General features: G+C 43.3%; 1 protein-coding gene across 3 annotated transcripts in view; it reads left to right on the top strand.

Annotated features, from left to right (window-relative positions):
* Positions 1-1,504: 1,504 nt before the first annotated feature.
* The window catches only part of ints1 (integrator complex subunit 1), a 32,944-nt gene continuing 19,343 nt past the window's right edge, over positions 1,505-15,105 (top strand). For all 3 annotated transcript variants that reach the window (XM_017454658.3, XM_017454659.3, XM_017454660.3), the window contains exons 1-22: positions 1,505-1,588; positions 3,004-3,183; positions 3,278-3,565; positions 3,713-3,909; positions 3,998-4,135; positions 4,244-4,403; positions 4,881-4,986; positions 6,015-6,201; positions 6,299-6,444; positions 6,527-6,668; positions 7,374-7,550; positions 7,813-7,921; positions 10,132-10,252; positions 10,551-10,628; positions 10,781-10,938; positions 11,023-11,119; positions 12,540-12,631; positions 12,719-12,779; positions 13,112-13,309; positions 13,421-13,550; positions 13,933-14,112; positions 14,600-14,749. In XM_017454658.3, the coding sequence (XP_017310147.1) occupies positions 3,129-3,183; positions 3,278-3,565; positions 3,713-3,909; positions 3,998-4,135; positions 4,244-4,403; positions 4,881-4,986; positions 6,015-6,201; positions 6,299-6,444; positions 6,527-6,668; positions 7,374-7,550; positions 7,813-7,921; positions 10,132-10,252; positions 10,551-10,628; positions 10,781-10,938; positions 11,023-11,119; positions 12,540-12,631; positions 12,719-12,779; positions 13,112-13,309; positions 13,421-13,550; positions 13,933-14,112; positions 14,600-14,749 (2,970 nt within the window). In that variant the 5' untranslated portion in view covers positions 1,505-1,588; positions 3,004-3,128. The remainder of the gene's footprint in view (positions 1,589-3,003; positions 3,184-3,277; positions 3,566-3,712; positions 3,910-3,997; positions 4,136-4,243; positions 4,404-4,880; positions 4,987-6,014; positions 6,202-6,298; positions 6,445-6,526; positions 6,669-7,373; positions 7,551-7,812; positions 7,922-10,131; positions 10,253-10,550; positions 10,629-10,780; positions 10,939-11,022; positions 11,120-12,539; positions 12,632-12,718; positions 12,780-13,111; positions 13,310-13,420; positions 13,551-13,932; positions 14,113-14,599; positions 14,750-15,105) is intronic.

The raw sequence follows: 15,105 nt of genomic DNA on the forward strand, positions 1-15,105 counted from the left end.
GGGACTCACCAATGCAGGAGTTGTAACATAAATATCTATAACAAAATTTGTACTTAAAAATAGGGTGCCTAACACTTTTGCATTGTATATGGGCACAGTGGCTTAGTGGTTAGCATGTTTGCCTTGAACTTCTGTGGTTGGCGGTTTGAATCCCACCACTGCCCTGGAGTTTGCAGGTACTCTGGTTTCCTCCTCTAGTCTAAAGACATGTGTTGTATTCTGATTGGCATTTCTAAATCGTCTGCTGTGTGTGATTGCTCTGTGATGGGTTGGCACCCTGTCCAAGGTGTCCCTTGCTTTGTACTCTGATCCCCCTGGGATAGGCAGCCTGTGTAGGATAAACAGTATGGAAAATGGATGGGTGGAGCTCTGTGTGTGTGCCTATACACATATAGAGTTTTGGTGCAATGTCTTTTTGCGCTCACGTCTCCATCAATGGACAGTACATGAGTTCAGCAGAATAGACTTCATGTTGAGACTGCGGTGTATCTCCTGGTTACACAGCTGCACTTTTGTTTTATCATGTAGTACACAGTTATAGAAGGGATTTATTTATAATCGTACTATTTGGTGTCACCCAGATGAGGATGGGTTCCCTTTTGAGTCTGGTTCCTCTCAAGTTTTCTTCCTCATATCATCTCAGGGAGTTTTTCCCTTGCCACCGTCGCCTCTGGCTCGCTCATTAGGGACAAATTTATCAATTTAAAATTTAGACTGGAAATGTATGTATTTCTGTAAAGCTGCTTTGTGAGAATGTCAATTGTAAAAAGTGCTATACAAATAAAATTGTATTGTATATAGTGTAATTGTTTATCAGATGTTTTTCAGATGATTTTACGCCCTAAAATGTTTGTGACCGAAAATGTAGAAATCGACCAAACCAAGAAGCTGGATACCCGATTACCATTTTGCTCTTAGTTTTCCTAGATAATATTCAGACATAGGGTGCATACTGGCTTGTTGGTTAGCATGTTCGCCTCAAACCTCCATGGTTGGGGTTCGATTCCTGCATGTTGTAAGTTCTCCCCGTGTTGCAGGGGTTTCCTCCCGGTACTCCGGTTTCCTCACCCAATCCAGAGACATGCATGGTAGGCTGATTGGCATGTCCAAAGTGTCCGTTGTGTACGAATGTATATGTGATTGTGCCCTGTGATGGATTGGTGTACCCTGCCTTTACCCCCATGCTCCCTGGTATAGGCTCTAGGTTCCCTGTGACCCAGTAGTATACGCGGTATAGAAGATGGATGGACAGATCTTCCGACAATTTGTTCAGAATAATATATTATAAAAAAATATAATATATTTCTAATAGTGTTTGAATTACTTCTGGAAAAAAACAACTTAATCTATATCATCCAGAGCTTCATGTGTGGGCTCATTTACTTCATAAAGAACGTAAAAATTTCTAACGCGAACAGTAAAACGTTTGTTTGTGGTGGGTTGCCGATAAGCGCCATGTTGCTTCCGGTGCACGAGGCGGCGCTATTCAGCTCACGAGCCGCACGGGCACAGCCTTACCGAGAAAAAGAAGAAGAAGAAGCGACTTTTTTTTTTTTTTATCATGGAGCAGCGGCAGTGAAACACAAAAGTAAGTCGTTATAACCATTATAATAATTATAATAGTTCGTTTTTAAATACAACCGCCAGTCTGAGCGTAATAAATCATTAATGGCTGATCCACTTAGGGGGAAAACCGCTGGTAATTAAGATAAAATAGCTTAGCTGACATGTTAATGCTAACTAGCATTGTTTGCTACTAAGACAGCTTCAGGAGAGACAGCTATTTATGTCTGATCAAAGTTGTATTTTCACATAAGCTCTGTAGTTACTAAAGAATTTAGCGCTGGAAAGGCTTACAATACGACAATCATTACTGAAATACACTATGGCCACAGATATGTGGACACCTGACCATCACACCCATGTGTGGGTCTTCTTCAAAATTTATCTTCCCTGGAATCGAAGAAGCTCAAACCTGTTCCTGCATGACGAGGTCTCTGTACACAAAGCGAGCTCCATGAAGATACGGTTTATCAGCTTTGGAGTGGAAGAGCTCGCGTGTCCTGCACAGAGATCTGACCTCAACCCCACTCAACACTTTTGGGATAAATGATGAACTCGACATCCCAACATCAGTACCTGATCTCATTAAAGCTCTTGTAGCTGAATGAACACAAATCCCCAAAGACACATCCAAAATCTAGTGGAAAGCCTTCCCAGAGGAGTGGAGCGCATTATAACGGCGAAGTGGGGAATAAATCTGGCATGAGATGTTCAACAAGTATGCCCACGGTCGTATATGGGACTTTTCCACTACATGGTACGACTCGACTCTGCACGCTTTTTCTGCGGCTTTCCACTGTAGATAGTACCTGGTACTTTTTTTAGTACCACATCCGAGGTCGAGGTTCCGAGTGAGCCGAGCCGATACTAAATGTGAGCCACGCACTGGGGGAGTAGCAAATTCTCCTTAATGAGCAGCTCTATATTGTGTCTGAATAAATGTGTCAATTAATACATACTTTGCGTACAGTGATATTCAATTAAATTGAAAATTATGTATCGTTTATCTCATTACGGATAAAATTCCAACAAAGGATTCTGTCTTAGATTTTTCTTAAATCTCGTTTGTTACCGATTTCACGGCTGAATCTAACAGTCATACAGAGCACTACGTAGGTACTAGAGCGCCGTTATTTGACATCCTTAATAGGGTTCAGTGAACAGGACAGGCGTTTGGAAAACGGCCTGACTGTGTGTTTGTACAGAGCTTCGATAATACAACGTTATTGGAAAAGCAAGCTCGGAAAAGTAAAGGGAGTTTGGGTGGATCTTATTTCAGTGTAAATCATCCCAAAGCATTTACAGTGTTTTTATTTCCTTTTTTTTTTTAACCCAAAGCGACAGGATACAGCTGTGCAGCTTTTCTCGAGAACCCAACAACCCAAACCACAGAGTCTCCACTTCCTACACCTAACTTGAATCGTTTTCCCCTTCTCACAGGTTCTATGAAGCAGCCGAGTCAGGCAGGGACCGACCCGACCAGACCCTGGTGTCGATATCCACAATCGTAACATTTCTCACTGTTCTGCTCCCGTGCTCCCGATTATTGGCCGACGTCTTGCGCCATGAATCGACCGAAGCCGACCAGCATTAGGCGCCCTAGTGGTGCCAAAACCTCAGGTATGTGGTGGCACGGTTCGTTCTGACTAAAGTGCTGAAAAGAGACCGTTGGTAATGTGTCAGTTTTCCGTTCTGTTTCTTTGCTGCTTCTCAGGCCACGCTCCTCCAGGAGACTTCATCGCTTTGGGGGCCAAAAGCCAGGCCAGCGAGACCAAAGCAAACCCGACTCTGCTCAAACCAGCATCCACAGGTTTACCACCAGACCGCAAGAGAGAGGCGTCCTCGTCTTTACCCTCCTCTTCAGGCCTGTCCAACCTGACGAAACGCCCCAAGCACCCTTCCAATCCACCCAGCGCACTGTCACGTCTGGCTGAAGTAGCTGCCGTCGACAAACGAGCAATTTCACCCTCGATCAAAGAGCCGTCTGTGGTTCCTATTGAAGGTGAGGCAGGATTTCGTGAGTGTTACTGAATCTGATGACATTTTTGGTTGTATGTTTTTAGTTCTTTTTAATCATATCAAGGGGTTTGTGTTTAAAACGCCGAACATTTGAGCTCCTCGATTAGATGATCTGCGGTTTGTTTCGCAGTTCCTCCGGCGGTATTACTGGATGAGATCGAGGCAGCGGAATCTGAAGGCAACGATGAGCGCATCGAAGGACTGCTGTGTGGTGCAGTCAAACAGCTGAAGATGAACCGGGCCAAGCCTGATATCACACTCTACCTCAGCCTCATGTTCCTCGCCAAGATCAAACCCAACGTGTTTGCAACTGAAGGAGTCATTGAGGTCTTGGTTTCTTGTGGTTTTATTATTATTACTGTTTGTTATTGTTTTGTCAGTCCGCTTGCTCATTTTGCCGTGTGTCCTCCGGTAGGCTTTGTGCAGCCTACTTCGGCGTGATGCCTCCATTAACTTTAAGGCTAAAGGGAACAGCCTGGTGTCCGTTCTGGCCTGCAATTTGCTGATGGCAGCGTACGAAGAGGACGAGAACTGGCCTGAGATCTTTGTCAAAGTTAGAAGCTAGACACATGCACGTCCAGTGACTTTAATACTCATCCTTTATTCTGGAGGAAGAAATGTTTTATATTCACGTGTGGTTTTTTTTCCCCCTTTCCTTCAGGTGTACATCGAGGACTCTCTTGGCGAGAGAATCTGGGTGGATAGCTCCCACTGTAAAACATTCGTAGACAACATACAGACTGCATTTAACACCAAGATGCCCCCAAAGACCATGCTGCTGCAGGCTGAAACGGGCCGCTCCGGAGGAGATCTGAGCGCAGGTACTGTATACTGTGGGATGTACAGTATATGCAGAAGAGTCGGAAGCAGTAAATGGCTGCCGGTTCAGTTTTTATTCATATAACACTTTTAACAATGGGACACCGTCACAAAGCAGCTTTACAGAAATCTATAAACTCTATCCATAAATTTTAAATTGATAAACGTTTCCCTGGTGACGGTGACGAGGAAAAACTCCCTGAGACATAATGAGGAAGAAATGTTGAGAGGAACCAGACTCGAAAGGGAACCCGTCCTCATCTGGATGACACCGGATATAATATATAATAATAATAAAATGTGAAACATTAATATTTATTTGCTATGCTAGCGCGGGTGGGGAAAACGTACAGTTTATGGACCAGCGATAGGATGTCAAGTTCCTCTCCTCCGCCTATGTTCTACGGTTTCTGATTCAAGAATGAAATAAATTAGGATGTCTAATGTAACGCACAAAGGTTCTCCCTTTTGTTTCTCAGGAAACAGTCCTCACCCTTCCACTCCAGACGAGGACGACAATCAAGCTGAGCTTCTAATTGCAGAGGAGAAGTTTAGTCCGGAAGAGGAAGGGCAGGTCATGCCCAGGTACTGAATTATTAGAGATGTGTTCGCTACAGTCCCCTCCGAAACTATAGGAACGGCGAGGCCGGTTGATTTGTTTGTGCTGCACACCGAAGACATTTAGGGTTTAAGATGAAAAGATGGATATGAGACGAGAGTTTAGGATTTCAGCTTTTATTTCTTGGTGTTTATATCTAGATGTGTTAAATTACATAAAACATGGAGACTTTTGTATCAGACCACATGAATTTTTAGGTGAGCAAAAGTATAGGAACAGATAAGACGAAGTAAATGACACTTTATATTTGGTTGCATATCATTTGCTTGCAATTACAGCATCAAGCCTGTGCCTCACCGACTAACATCACCAAGCAGTTAGTTTCTGCTTTTGTGAAGCTGTTACGATGTTTCTGTCATCAGATGTTGTTGTTTTCCTAGGCCTGGGACAAGGGAGGTTTTCTTCCTTTTTCAGGACATTCCAAATTGTTGTATTGGGTATGCCCAATGTTTGTGCAATTTCACTCTTATTTTTTCCCTCAACTTCAAAATGGCTCACTTTTCTCCCATAGACAGCTCTCTGATCTTCATGTTGCTTTATCCCTTTTTAACATCAAAAGCAGTCTTCACAGGTGAAACTGAAGTCTAAAACCAAGAGTAGATGTTCAGAGGCATTTATTATTTAATCAATCTAACAGTACATACCTGGGTAACAAGAAACACCTGTCAGTCACATGTTCCAGTATTTTTATATATTCGCCTACAAAATGGGTGATCTGATACAAAATGCGCGATGCTTTTATGTCGTTTAACTCATCTACATCTAAATACCAGGAAATATAAGCTGAAATTCTAAACTCTCTTCTCATATTCATCTTTTGAGCTCAAACCCAAATGTCTTCAGTCTACAGCAGAAACAAATGGATCGGCCCTGCCGTTCCATTAGTTTCCGAGTGAACTACTGTTGAGCGTAGTTGATATGATATTACAGATATAAGAGCGTATTGCCGTGCGGTCACTTTGGGCGGTTTTGTCGCTGACTCACACACACTTAGGTACGACGAGCTGGCAGATAGCGTGGAGGACTATGTCCTGGACGTATTAAGGGACCAGCTGAACCGCAGACAACCCATGGATAACGTGTCACGGAACCTGCTGCGTCTGCTAACGGCCACCTGCGGCTACAAGGAGGTGCGACTGATGGCTGTCCAGAGGCTGGAGATGTGGCTGCAGAATCCAAAGGCAAGAGCGAAGAGATCCTGGCTATCGAGACCCTTTGGGTACGTTTAGGAAATATCTAGACGACGTAACGCTGTTATTCTGTGCGGTTTCGTTACAGCTGACGAGACCAGCGCAGGACCTCCTCATGTCTCTGTGCATGAACTGTAGAACTCACGGAGCTGACGACATGGACGTGATCTCCAACCTCATCAAGATCCGTCTCAAGCCGAAAGTCCTCCTCAATCATTACATGCTGTGTGTCCGGTAAGCCGTGCTCTTCCTGGCATTCGCTGTGTCAGTGTTTTGTTGTATTCTGATGTTTGTGTTGTACTCGGCTGCGTTGCAGGGAGCTTCTGAATGCACACCGAGATAACCTGGGCACCATGATTAAACTCGTGATCTTTAACGAGCTGTCCAATGCTAGAAATCCTAACAACATGCAAGTGCTTCATACGGTCCTGCAGCACAGCCCAGAGCAGGCCCCGAAGGTGAGCCTCATACAGTCTAACTGAAGTTAATACCATTGTTTTCATCTGATTGCTTGTGACAAGTTCTTTTTTTCTTTTTTTCCTTTCTTCTTAGGTGTACCGTTTAAAAAAAAATATTTGGGTTTATCAATATGGCTCTATAAATAGTGTTTTGTACATAGCAGATGCTTTTAGTGAAAATCCAATCATATGGAGAACCCAAGAACACATAACGTGTGGGGAAAATGTCGAATGTTGCTGCGGCAGAATTCTTTAAACCAACCAACAACAAAAAAAATGAACAAGCATTTTGGGTTTTGACCAAATTCAGGTTTTTCTGCCAGTAATATACTCTGACATCTCTTCTTTTAAAACCACGAGTGTATTTCACCAAAAATGATAAGGAAACGTTTTTATTATTAGCTTCCGAATCTTACCTGTGTCACGCTGGGGAACTCTGTTTCGTCTAAACTACTTGGATGTTTGCTATTATTATTTTTTTCAAAAGACTTAAATGTATGTAATTGTGTTGATCGAATTTGTACCTACAATCACATTCATTCAGTGGTTCACTGGCAGTGCTGGGATTTAAGCTCTGAAGCATCTGGTCTCTTTATCTCATCAACATTAACGTTCACGCTCTCATTGTACTACTGATTATAAACGTGACGCGAGCATCATTTTATGTTGATGTAAAGCTCCACACGTCTTTCTTTCTCCATCCAGTTCCTGGCCATGGTATTCCAGGACCTACTGACCAACAAGGATGATTACCTGCGAGCATCTCGTGCCCTGCTCAGAGAGATCATCAAGCAGACCAAGCATGAGATCAACTTCCAGTCTTTCTGTCTGGGCCTCATGCAGGAGAGGAAGGAGGCCTCGTATGCTGACATGGAGTTTAAAGTGAGCGCCTTCCACACTGTGGGACTCTTAGGGTGCTGATTAAGAAGGCCATTTCTAGATAAATAATATTTTTTACTTTATCCACAGATGTGAACAAAAATATATCATTAAAGTTAGAACCCACTAAGTAGAAGTGTCTCACTTTGTGTCTCACGACACTGAGCTACTGGCTTCCATTAATTAATATTAGCATTATTATTAGCATGTTTGAAGTGAAATAGGATTTCTACTTTTTTATTTTTCTTTCTTTTCTTGCATGCAGGAGCGTTTTGTTATCCAGGTGACGGATCTGTTAACCGTATCCATGATGCTGGGCATCACAGCACAAGTCAAAGAAGCTGGCATTGCATGGGACAAGGGAGAAAAGAAGAGTAAGTGGCTATTTGTGTAATATTGTATACAGTATATCATATTTTTTCCCCCTTGGATTAGTTTAGGTTATTTAAAAATACAAAACTAAAGTAAAATATTGTCAGTGCCAAATCTCCCTACAGTTCTCGCCTGGTTTCCCACTGAAGCTAAGTAGGGTTGAGCCTGGCCAGTACCTGGATGGGAGACCTCCTGGGGAAAACTAAGGTTGCTGCTGGAAGGGGTATTAGTGAGGCCAGCAGGGGGCGCACACCCTGTGGTCTGTGTGGGTCCTAATGCCCCAGTATCGTCACTGGGGATACTATACTGTAAAAACAGCAGAGTCTTTCGCATGAGACGTTAAACCGAGGTCCTAACTCTCTGTGGTCATTAAAAATCCCAGGATACTCCTGGTAAAGAGTAGGGGTATAACCCGCGGGGTTCGTGGTGAAATTCTCCCATTGGCCCTTCTCTGTTATGGCCTCCTAATAATCCCTATCCCTGAATTGGCTACATTACTCTCTTCTCTCCACTTATAGCTGGTGTGTGGTGGGTGTTCTAGAGCACTATGGCTGTAGCTTGCCATAGACATGGCAAAAAAAAAAACTGTTCCTGAGTCAGGACATTCTGGCTTGAATACTTCTTAGCCTCTTCCTAGATGGGAGGGGCTTAAAGCAGTTGTAGGATGGGTCAGGGGGGTCCTTCCTGATGGAGGTTGCCTTCCTCACACTCCTTGTGGTGTTAATGTGCGTAATTCCTGGAAGGTTGGTACCATTGATGAGCTGTGCCATCTTCACGACCCAAGCTGCAGGGTTTTCCTGTCACAAGCTGCAGGGTTTTCCTGTCAGATGCTGAGCAGTTTCCATATCAGACAGTGATACAGCTGGTGTGTACACTCTCAATGACACATCTATAGAAACCAGTGAGGATGGAGGGGGGCATGTCTTCACCCTCTTTAGTAAATACAGGTGCTGTTGGGCCTTCTTTATTAAGGAGGAGGTGTTCAGTGATTGTGTCAGGTCGTTAGAGATGTGCTGAAACTTGAAGGTCTGCTTCGTTGAGCAATAGTGGCTCATGTGGAGCTTTGGTACGGCTGAAGTCAACAATCATGTCTTTTGCCTCGTTGACGTCCAGGGAGAGATTGTTGGAATCACACCAGGCTATGAGTTGGTGCAGCTCGTCCCTGTATTGCCGTTGAACCCCACAGTGAACTTAATGATGCTATTGCTTTGGTGTTTTGCAATGCAATCATGAGTCAGCAGGGTTTATAACAGTGGACTCTGTACACAGCCCTGTGGTGCACAGCGTGATGGTTTCAGAGGTCTGTGTTTCGTTTCTGACAACCTGTGGTCTGTTGCTCAGGAAGTCAAGTATCCAACTGCACAGAATTGTAGAGTTTACACAGAATGGTGCGAGAAACCAACAAAAAAAACCCCATCATGTGAGCAGAGAGTCTGCAGGCTGAAACACCTTGTTGTTGAGAGAGATCAGAGGAGAATTGCAAGACTGGTTCTAGCTGACAGGAAGGAACTCATATAATCACTCTGGTGAGTAGAGAACCATCTCAGAACATCAAACCTTGAGGTGGATGAGCTTCAACTGCAGAAGACCAGGTCAGGTTCTGAGGCTATCATGGGGACAAACTCATCAAACTGGACAGTTAAAGACTGGAAAAAGACCAGGTGATATTTTCTTTTTCTAATCTTTTTTCTTCTAACTGTCCAGTTTTTGTGGGTCTAAAGGTTTGAAGTGTTGTGCATGCTGAGATGCTTTTCTCATCACTCTGAGATGAGCGACTGAGTTACTATATCCTTTCTGGCAGCTCAAACCAATCTGGCCAATTTCCTCTGACCTCTCTCATCAACAAGGCGTTTCCACACACATACCCGTAGCTCATGCATTTTTTTGGGGGCACCATTCTTTGTAAACTCTAGTGACTGGTGTGTGTTTATGTGTGTGTTCATCCCAGGCAATCAGCAGTTTCTGAACTACTCAAACCAGCCCTTCTGGTGTCCACAAACTTATGGTCATATTGTGTATACCATATATTGTCTATGTTGGAGAAATTAAACAGTGTACCATTTATCAGCACTGCTAGGTTGAAAACCTACTCGATTAGAACTCACAACACAATTTTTGTCCTAACATAGATCAGCTAATCAACAAATTTGGTCATTATTGGAGTTATTATTGCAGTGTTCTTTTTCTGATGTGTGTTTTGCTTTTGGAGCAGATCTGGAAGTGCTCAGAGCTTTTCAGAACCAGATTGCTGCCATCCAGAGAGATGCTGTTTGGTGGCTGCACACTGTGGTTCCATCTATCAGCAAACTGGGACCTAAAGACTACGTGCACTGGTATAGTGGTTATCAACCATACTGACATGAGTGATTTAAAAACATATTCATATAACACATTTTATACATGGACTACACATAGTATTCAGTAAAGAGTAAATCACATTAAATTATTTAAAAAGGTTAACTTGTATAGAGTGATATTATATGACAAGGAAAAGATAATACTGTTGTAGTAGTAGTAGTAATAATAATAATAATATTATAATTATGAATTGTCATCTTAATGCCAGTATTCAGTGTGTTCTGTATAAGCTCGAAGTAAAGTTGTGGATTGTTATGTGTATGTGTGTCACAGCCTCCACAAAGTGCTGTTCACGGAGCAGCCTGAGACGTATTACAAGTGGGATAACTGGCCTCCTGAAAGTGACCGAAAGTAAGTTCTCATCATTCTCCTGCGCAAGGTTTCTTTACGATTCTAACTAATTCAAAAAATCAGTTATGAAGCCGCTCGCCTCTCTCTCTCCCCAATGTGCTCTCTCTCTCTCTCTCCCTCTCTCTACCTCTCTCCCTCCTCTTTTTGGTCAGTTTTTTCCTGCGGCTGTGTTCAGAGGTTCCCTTGCTGGAGGACACGCTGATGCGCATCCTGGTGATCGGCCTGTCTCGAGACCTGCCTTTGGGCCCGGCCGACGCGATGGAGCTGGCCGATCACTTGGTGAAGAGAGCCGCAGGAGTGCAGTCAGATGGTAGCGCTTTTCCCTTCGTTAATTCTAGCATAGTTCATTCTGCCGATTTGGAGCGACCTCGAGCCGGATCTGTGCATTTTGTAGATTTGGATGTGTTGCACGTGGAGAGGATTCAGCTCATCGATGCTGTCCTGAACCTGTGTACATACCATCACCCCGAGAACATCCAGCTCCCTGCAGGGTAACGCTCATTTATTCTCATAATAACAACCTCAATCCAGGTGTGCGTGCGATCTCCAAAACGTGCGTGTAGTGGGTAGAAGAATAGTTGCAGGTGTGTAAAATATGTGCAAGATGAGATAGGAGCAGGTTAGTTTTGGGGAAAAATTCCAAAGGAAAACTACATCTGTGGTGCGTGCAGAAATGGAAATAACATCTTTATTTGTTTTACATTCTACAGTGTGTAGGTATTTTACTTGTTTGTTTTATCAAGCTCAGAAACGCTGTCTTTGGCATAAAGCCCTGTACACACATGCTGCATTTTATGCAACATTGTTTATCTGTTTTGTTCCTGAAAGTTAAGCGAACATTGTGAGTCAGTGTAGCTGCATGTTTTTGGGCTCAACTCGCCGGTTTTGCATAATGCGGCTTTGTTTTCTTTACATAATTCAGCTTTCGCAGATGTTTGCAGATGCCAGACCTCCTACGGAACTGAATCTTATGTGTGCAGATTTCTCAAATCGGACCCGTGCGGTTTTTTTTTTAGTTCGGGAAATTATTCGGGATTATTAACGCTTTTGATTGACGACCATGATCGTTTGTATAGCAGGTCTTCTGTGAGCTGTAGAAAAAGAAAGCCTTCACCATCACGTACACTTACGGTCAAATGTTTGTGGACACTCAACTGAAATGTTTCTCATGATCTTAAAAACCTTTTGATCTGAAGGTGTATGATTGATATCATACATGATGTTTGAAATCAGTGTTGTAGATAAACATATAATCGTGCCAATGTATTAGTTTCTTTCATTAGAAAATTAACATTTTATTTACAAAAAAAAATTTTTTAATTTGACTTGGAGCGAAATATTCCGAAAAGCAGCCAATAAGAGTCCAGCGTAGGTGGAAATACTTTAATACTGTTTAAAAAGCATCTCATGGAAACTCCTCAAGAAATCGGTTGAGAAAATGCCAAGAATATATTTCTGGAAATTCTAGGCAAAAAGATCTAGAGCCGCCAAAAGCAGTGATACCCGATGTTTGCATAGCCATATTAGCGCCCGGTTGGGTGCCTCAGGAAGAGAATATCAACCTGATAACAAGTTAAAATATTAAATTATTTTGATTTATTTTGGATTTATTCACAACATAATTCCCATAGTTCCATTTGTGTTACTCCAGAGGTTTGATGACTTTATTATTATTCTAAAAATAAGAAATAAAGAATGTGTGTGGTTAAACTTTTGACCAGTAGTGTATACAAGTACATTATAGAGGAATGATTTTCTTCACGGATCTTGGTTTGTTAAGTCAGAGTGCAGGGTCAGGCCTGATACGGCATCCTTGAGCGGAGACGGTTAAAGAGTTTCAGCTCGGCCGTGCCGGGGCTTGCACTCGTGACCATCACGGTTTGTTTATGTTGATTTATTGAAACGTTTCAGGTATCAGCCTCCGAATCTGGCCATATCAACACTCTACTGGAAAGCTTGGCTCCTGCTGCTCGTGGTAACAGCCTTCAACCCACAGAAAATTGGTGAGGCTTTCAGACCGCCGTCTGTAGTTCTCGGACTTTGTAATAACCTTGAAACATGGCTTCCTAGACTTCGTTCTTTCTTTGTAGGTCTGGCAGCTTGGGATGGCTACTCAACTCTGAAAATGCTTATGGAGATGGTTATGACCAAGTAAGAAATCTTTTTTTTTTTTTTTTTCCCTCTGGGAATGCCAAGGCATTGTTGTAATGTTTTTTAAAAATAAATAAATAAATTAGCCTCTATTACTTCTGCTTGCTTTTTTCACTCCACAGTAGAAGTGACTTGGCCTGATGCTGCATCCCAGCCTACTGAAGTTCCTACTTGATATTCTGACACTCCAGCTTGTTTTTCCTTTGTAGTTTGGATATTTCCACAGTCGGAGTTCAGAACGGAAGACATGAGTCAAGGGCCAGGCTCAATTCCATGATCGTAACACTCTCTCTCTCTCTCTCTCTCTCTCTCTCATCTCATCCTGCATTCAGCAACTACTCCTACCCGCCATGCACGGTGGCTGACGAGGAGACAAAGACGGAGATGATTAGCCGCGAGCTACAGATCTCCCAGAAGGAGCGTCAGGAGATCCTGGCCTTCGAGAGCCACCTGGCGGCTGCGTCCACCAAGCAGACCATCACGGAGAGCAACAGCCTGCTCCTGTGCCAGCTCACCAGCCTGGAGCCCAAGTATGTGATTTTATAGCAGATGCTCAACAGATAGGAAGATGTCAAGATTTTTGTTTAATAGACTTGTTTGTGAACAGTTATCGTTGTCTGTCTCTATACTCGCCATCTCAGGGGTCCACCACGCAGACCTCCACCACACATCCAGGAACAGCTGAAGAGTCTGAACCAGTCGCTGCGCTTGGGACATCTCCTGTGCCGCAGCCGCAACCCGGACTTCCTCCTCAACATCATCCAGAGACAGGTGATCCATCACCATGAGCAGTTTTATTAGGGGATTGCAACTGTCTACTGTTAACGGTAGTAGGTAGTTCTGATGGCGTGTTGGAATTCTCTGTGGATAAGTAGAATAAATAAAACCAAGCAGATATCAGTACAGCGGCTCATGCTGCCTCGTAGCCACTTACTGTTACTGCAAAGTGTAACTCGGCGGCGATTATCAACTTACCCTCCTACTAACAACGAGGAAAGTTCTCTCCTCCTGATCAATCAGCCTTGAATGTTCCTAAAAACGCTGAGCTGAACTAGAATGTTGGCTAATCTCTACACCTCACTTCTCTGCCTCCGTTGTTAATCCTGAGTGACTAATCCCTGCTGCTGTTTTTTTTGTTTGTTTGTTTCTCCAGGCATCTTCCCAGTCCATGCCATGGCTGGCCGACCTGGTGCAGTCCAGTGAGGGGTCGTTGGACGTCCTGCCTGTTCAGTGCCTGTGTGAATTCCTCCTTCATGACGCAGCCGATGACGCTCCGTCTGCTGACGACGAAGAAGAAGGAGAGAGCAAAGAGCAGAAGGCAAAGAAAAGACAGGTGCTGTACGCTGTACTCTTCTTAACTTAATCCTGACTGTAAATTAATCCAGGTTTAGTTTATAGTTAGTTAGTTTATTGATTATAGCCAAATGAACTTTTAAGGTCAATCAGGGCTTAGAAATGATACATTTTTCATGTCGGCCTATTTTTACGTTCCTATTCCTGCCGCTTTTTGCCTGCGTACAATGTTTACAGCGTGTTGCTATTCTTACTGGCTTAGAGCACATTAATAATCTCGCAAAAAACAAAACAAAACTAGTAGTCTTTTGTCCGGGGTTGTGTGTGTACAGTTTGCTGCTTTTTTGTACGAAGTCAGAGTTGATCATTTATCATTTTGCACTGTGTCTGGGTTAGGAGTGTGCTACTGTAGCACAAGAATTTCATCGTGTATAGATTCTCTTAAAGCACTTTTCATAAACACACACATTATAATGAACTCGAACCCCAAACTGAAACAGAAAAACAATACTGCTGTACCTGTACAGAGGCAGCAGAAACAGAGACAACTCCTAGGCCGGCTACAGGATCTGCTGTTGGGGCCCAAGGCAGACGAGCACACGACCTGTGAGGTGCTGGACTACTTCCTGCGCCGACTCAGCTCCTCTCAGGTGGCGTCCAGAGTGCTTGCCATGAAGGTAGTGTATAAAGCAGCCCGAATGTACAGAACACTTCAGGATTATGAAGACAGTCAAAATGAATAACAGTTCAAATGTGGTCCCCCCGTCCAAAAAAAACCCCCAAACAACACTGGTTTTAAAACAACTGGCAACCTCACGATGAATATTCGGCTCTCGTCTGGGGAGAATAACAGCATTACAGGTGCTACATATTGTAGATTGCTCTTACGAAGATCTTCTCTTGCCCGTTTAAATGAAGGGTGCCAATAATTGTCACTGCATGTTATGTAAGACTATTCAAATATTGCTTATTAATTTGTCTGTTCAGTTTTTTTCCCGCTTAATAAACAAAGTCTTGCATCATACACTGTTAA

The sequence above is a fragment of the Ictalurus punctatus genome, chromosome 24 (assembly GCF_001660625.3).
Source record: "Ictalurus punctatus breed USDA103 chromosome 24, Coco_2.0, whole genome shotgun sequence".
Classification (NCBI taxonomy): Eukaryota; Metazoa; Chordata; class Actinopteri; order Siluriformes; family Ictaluridae; genus Ictalurus; species Ictalurus punctatus.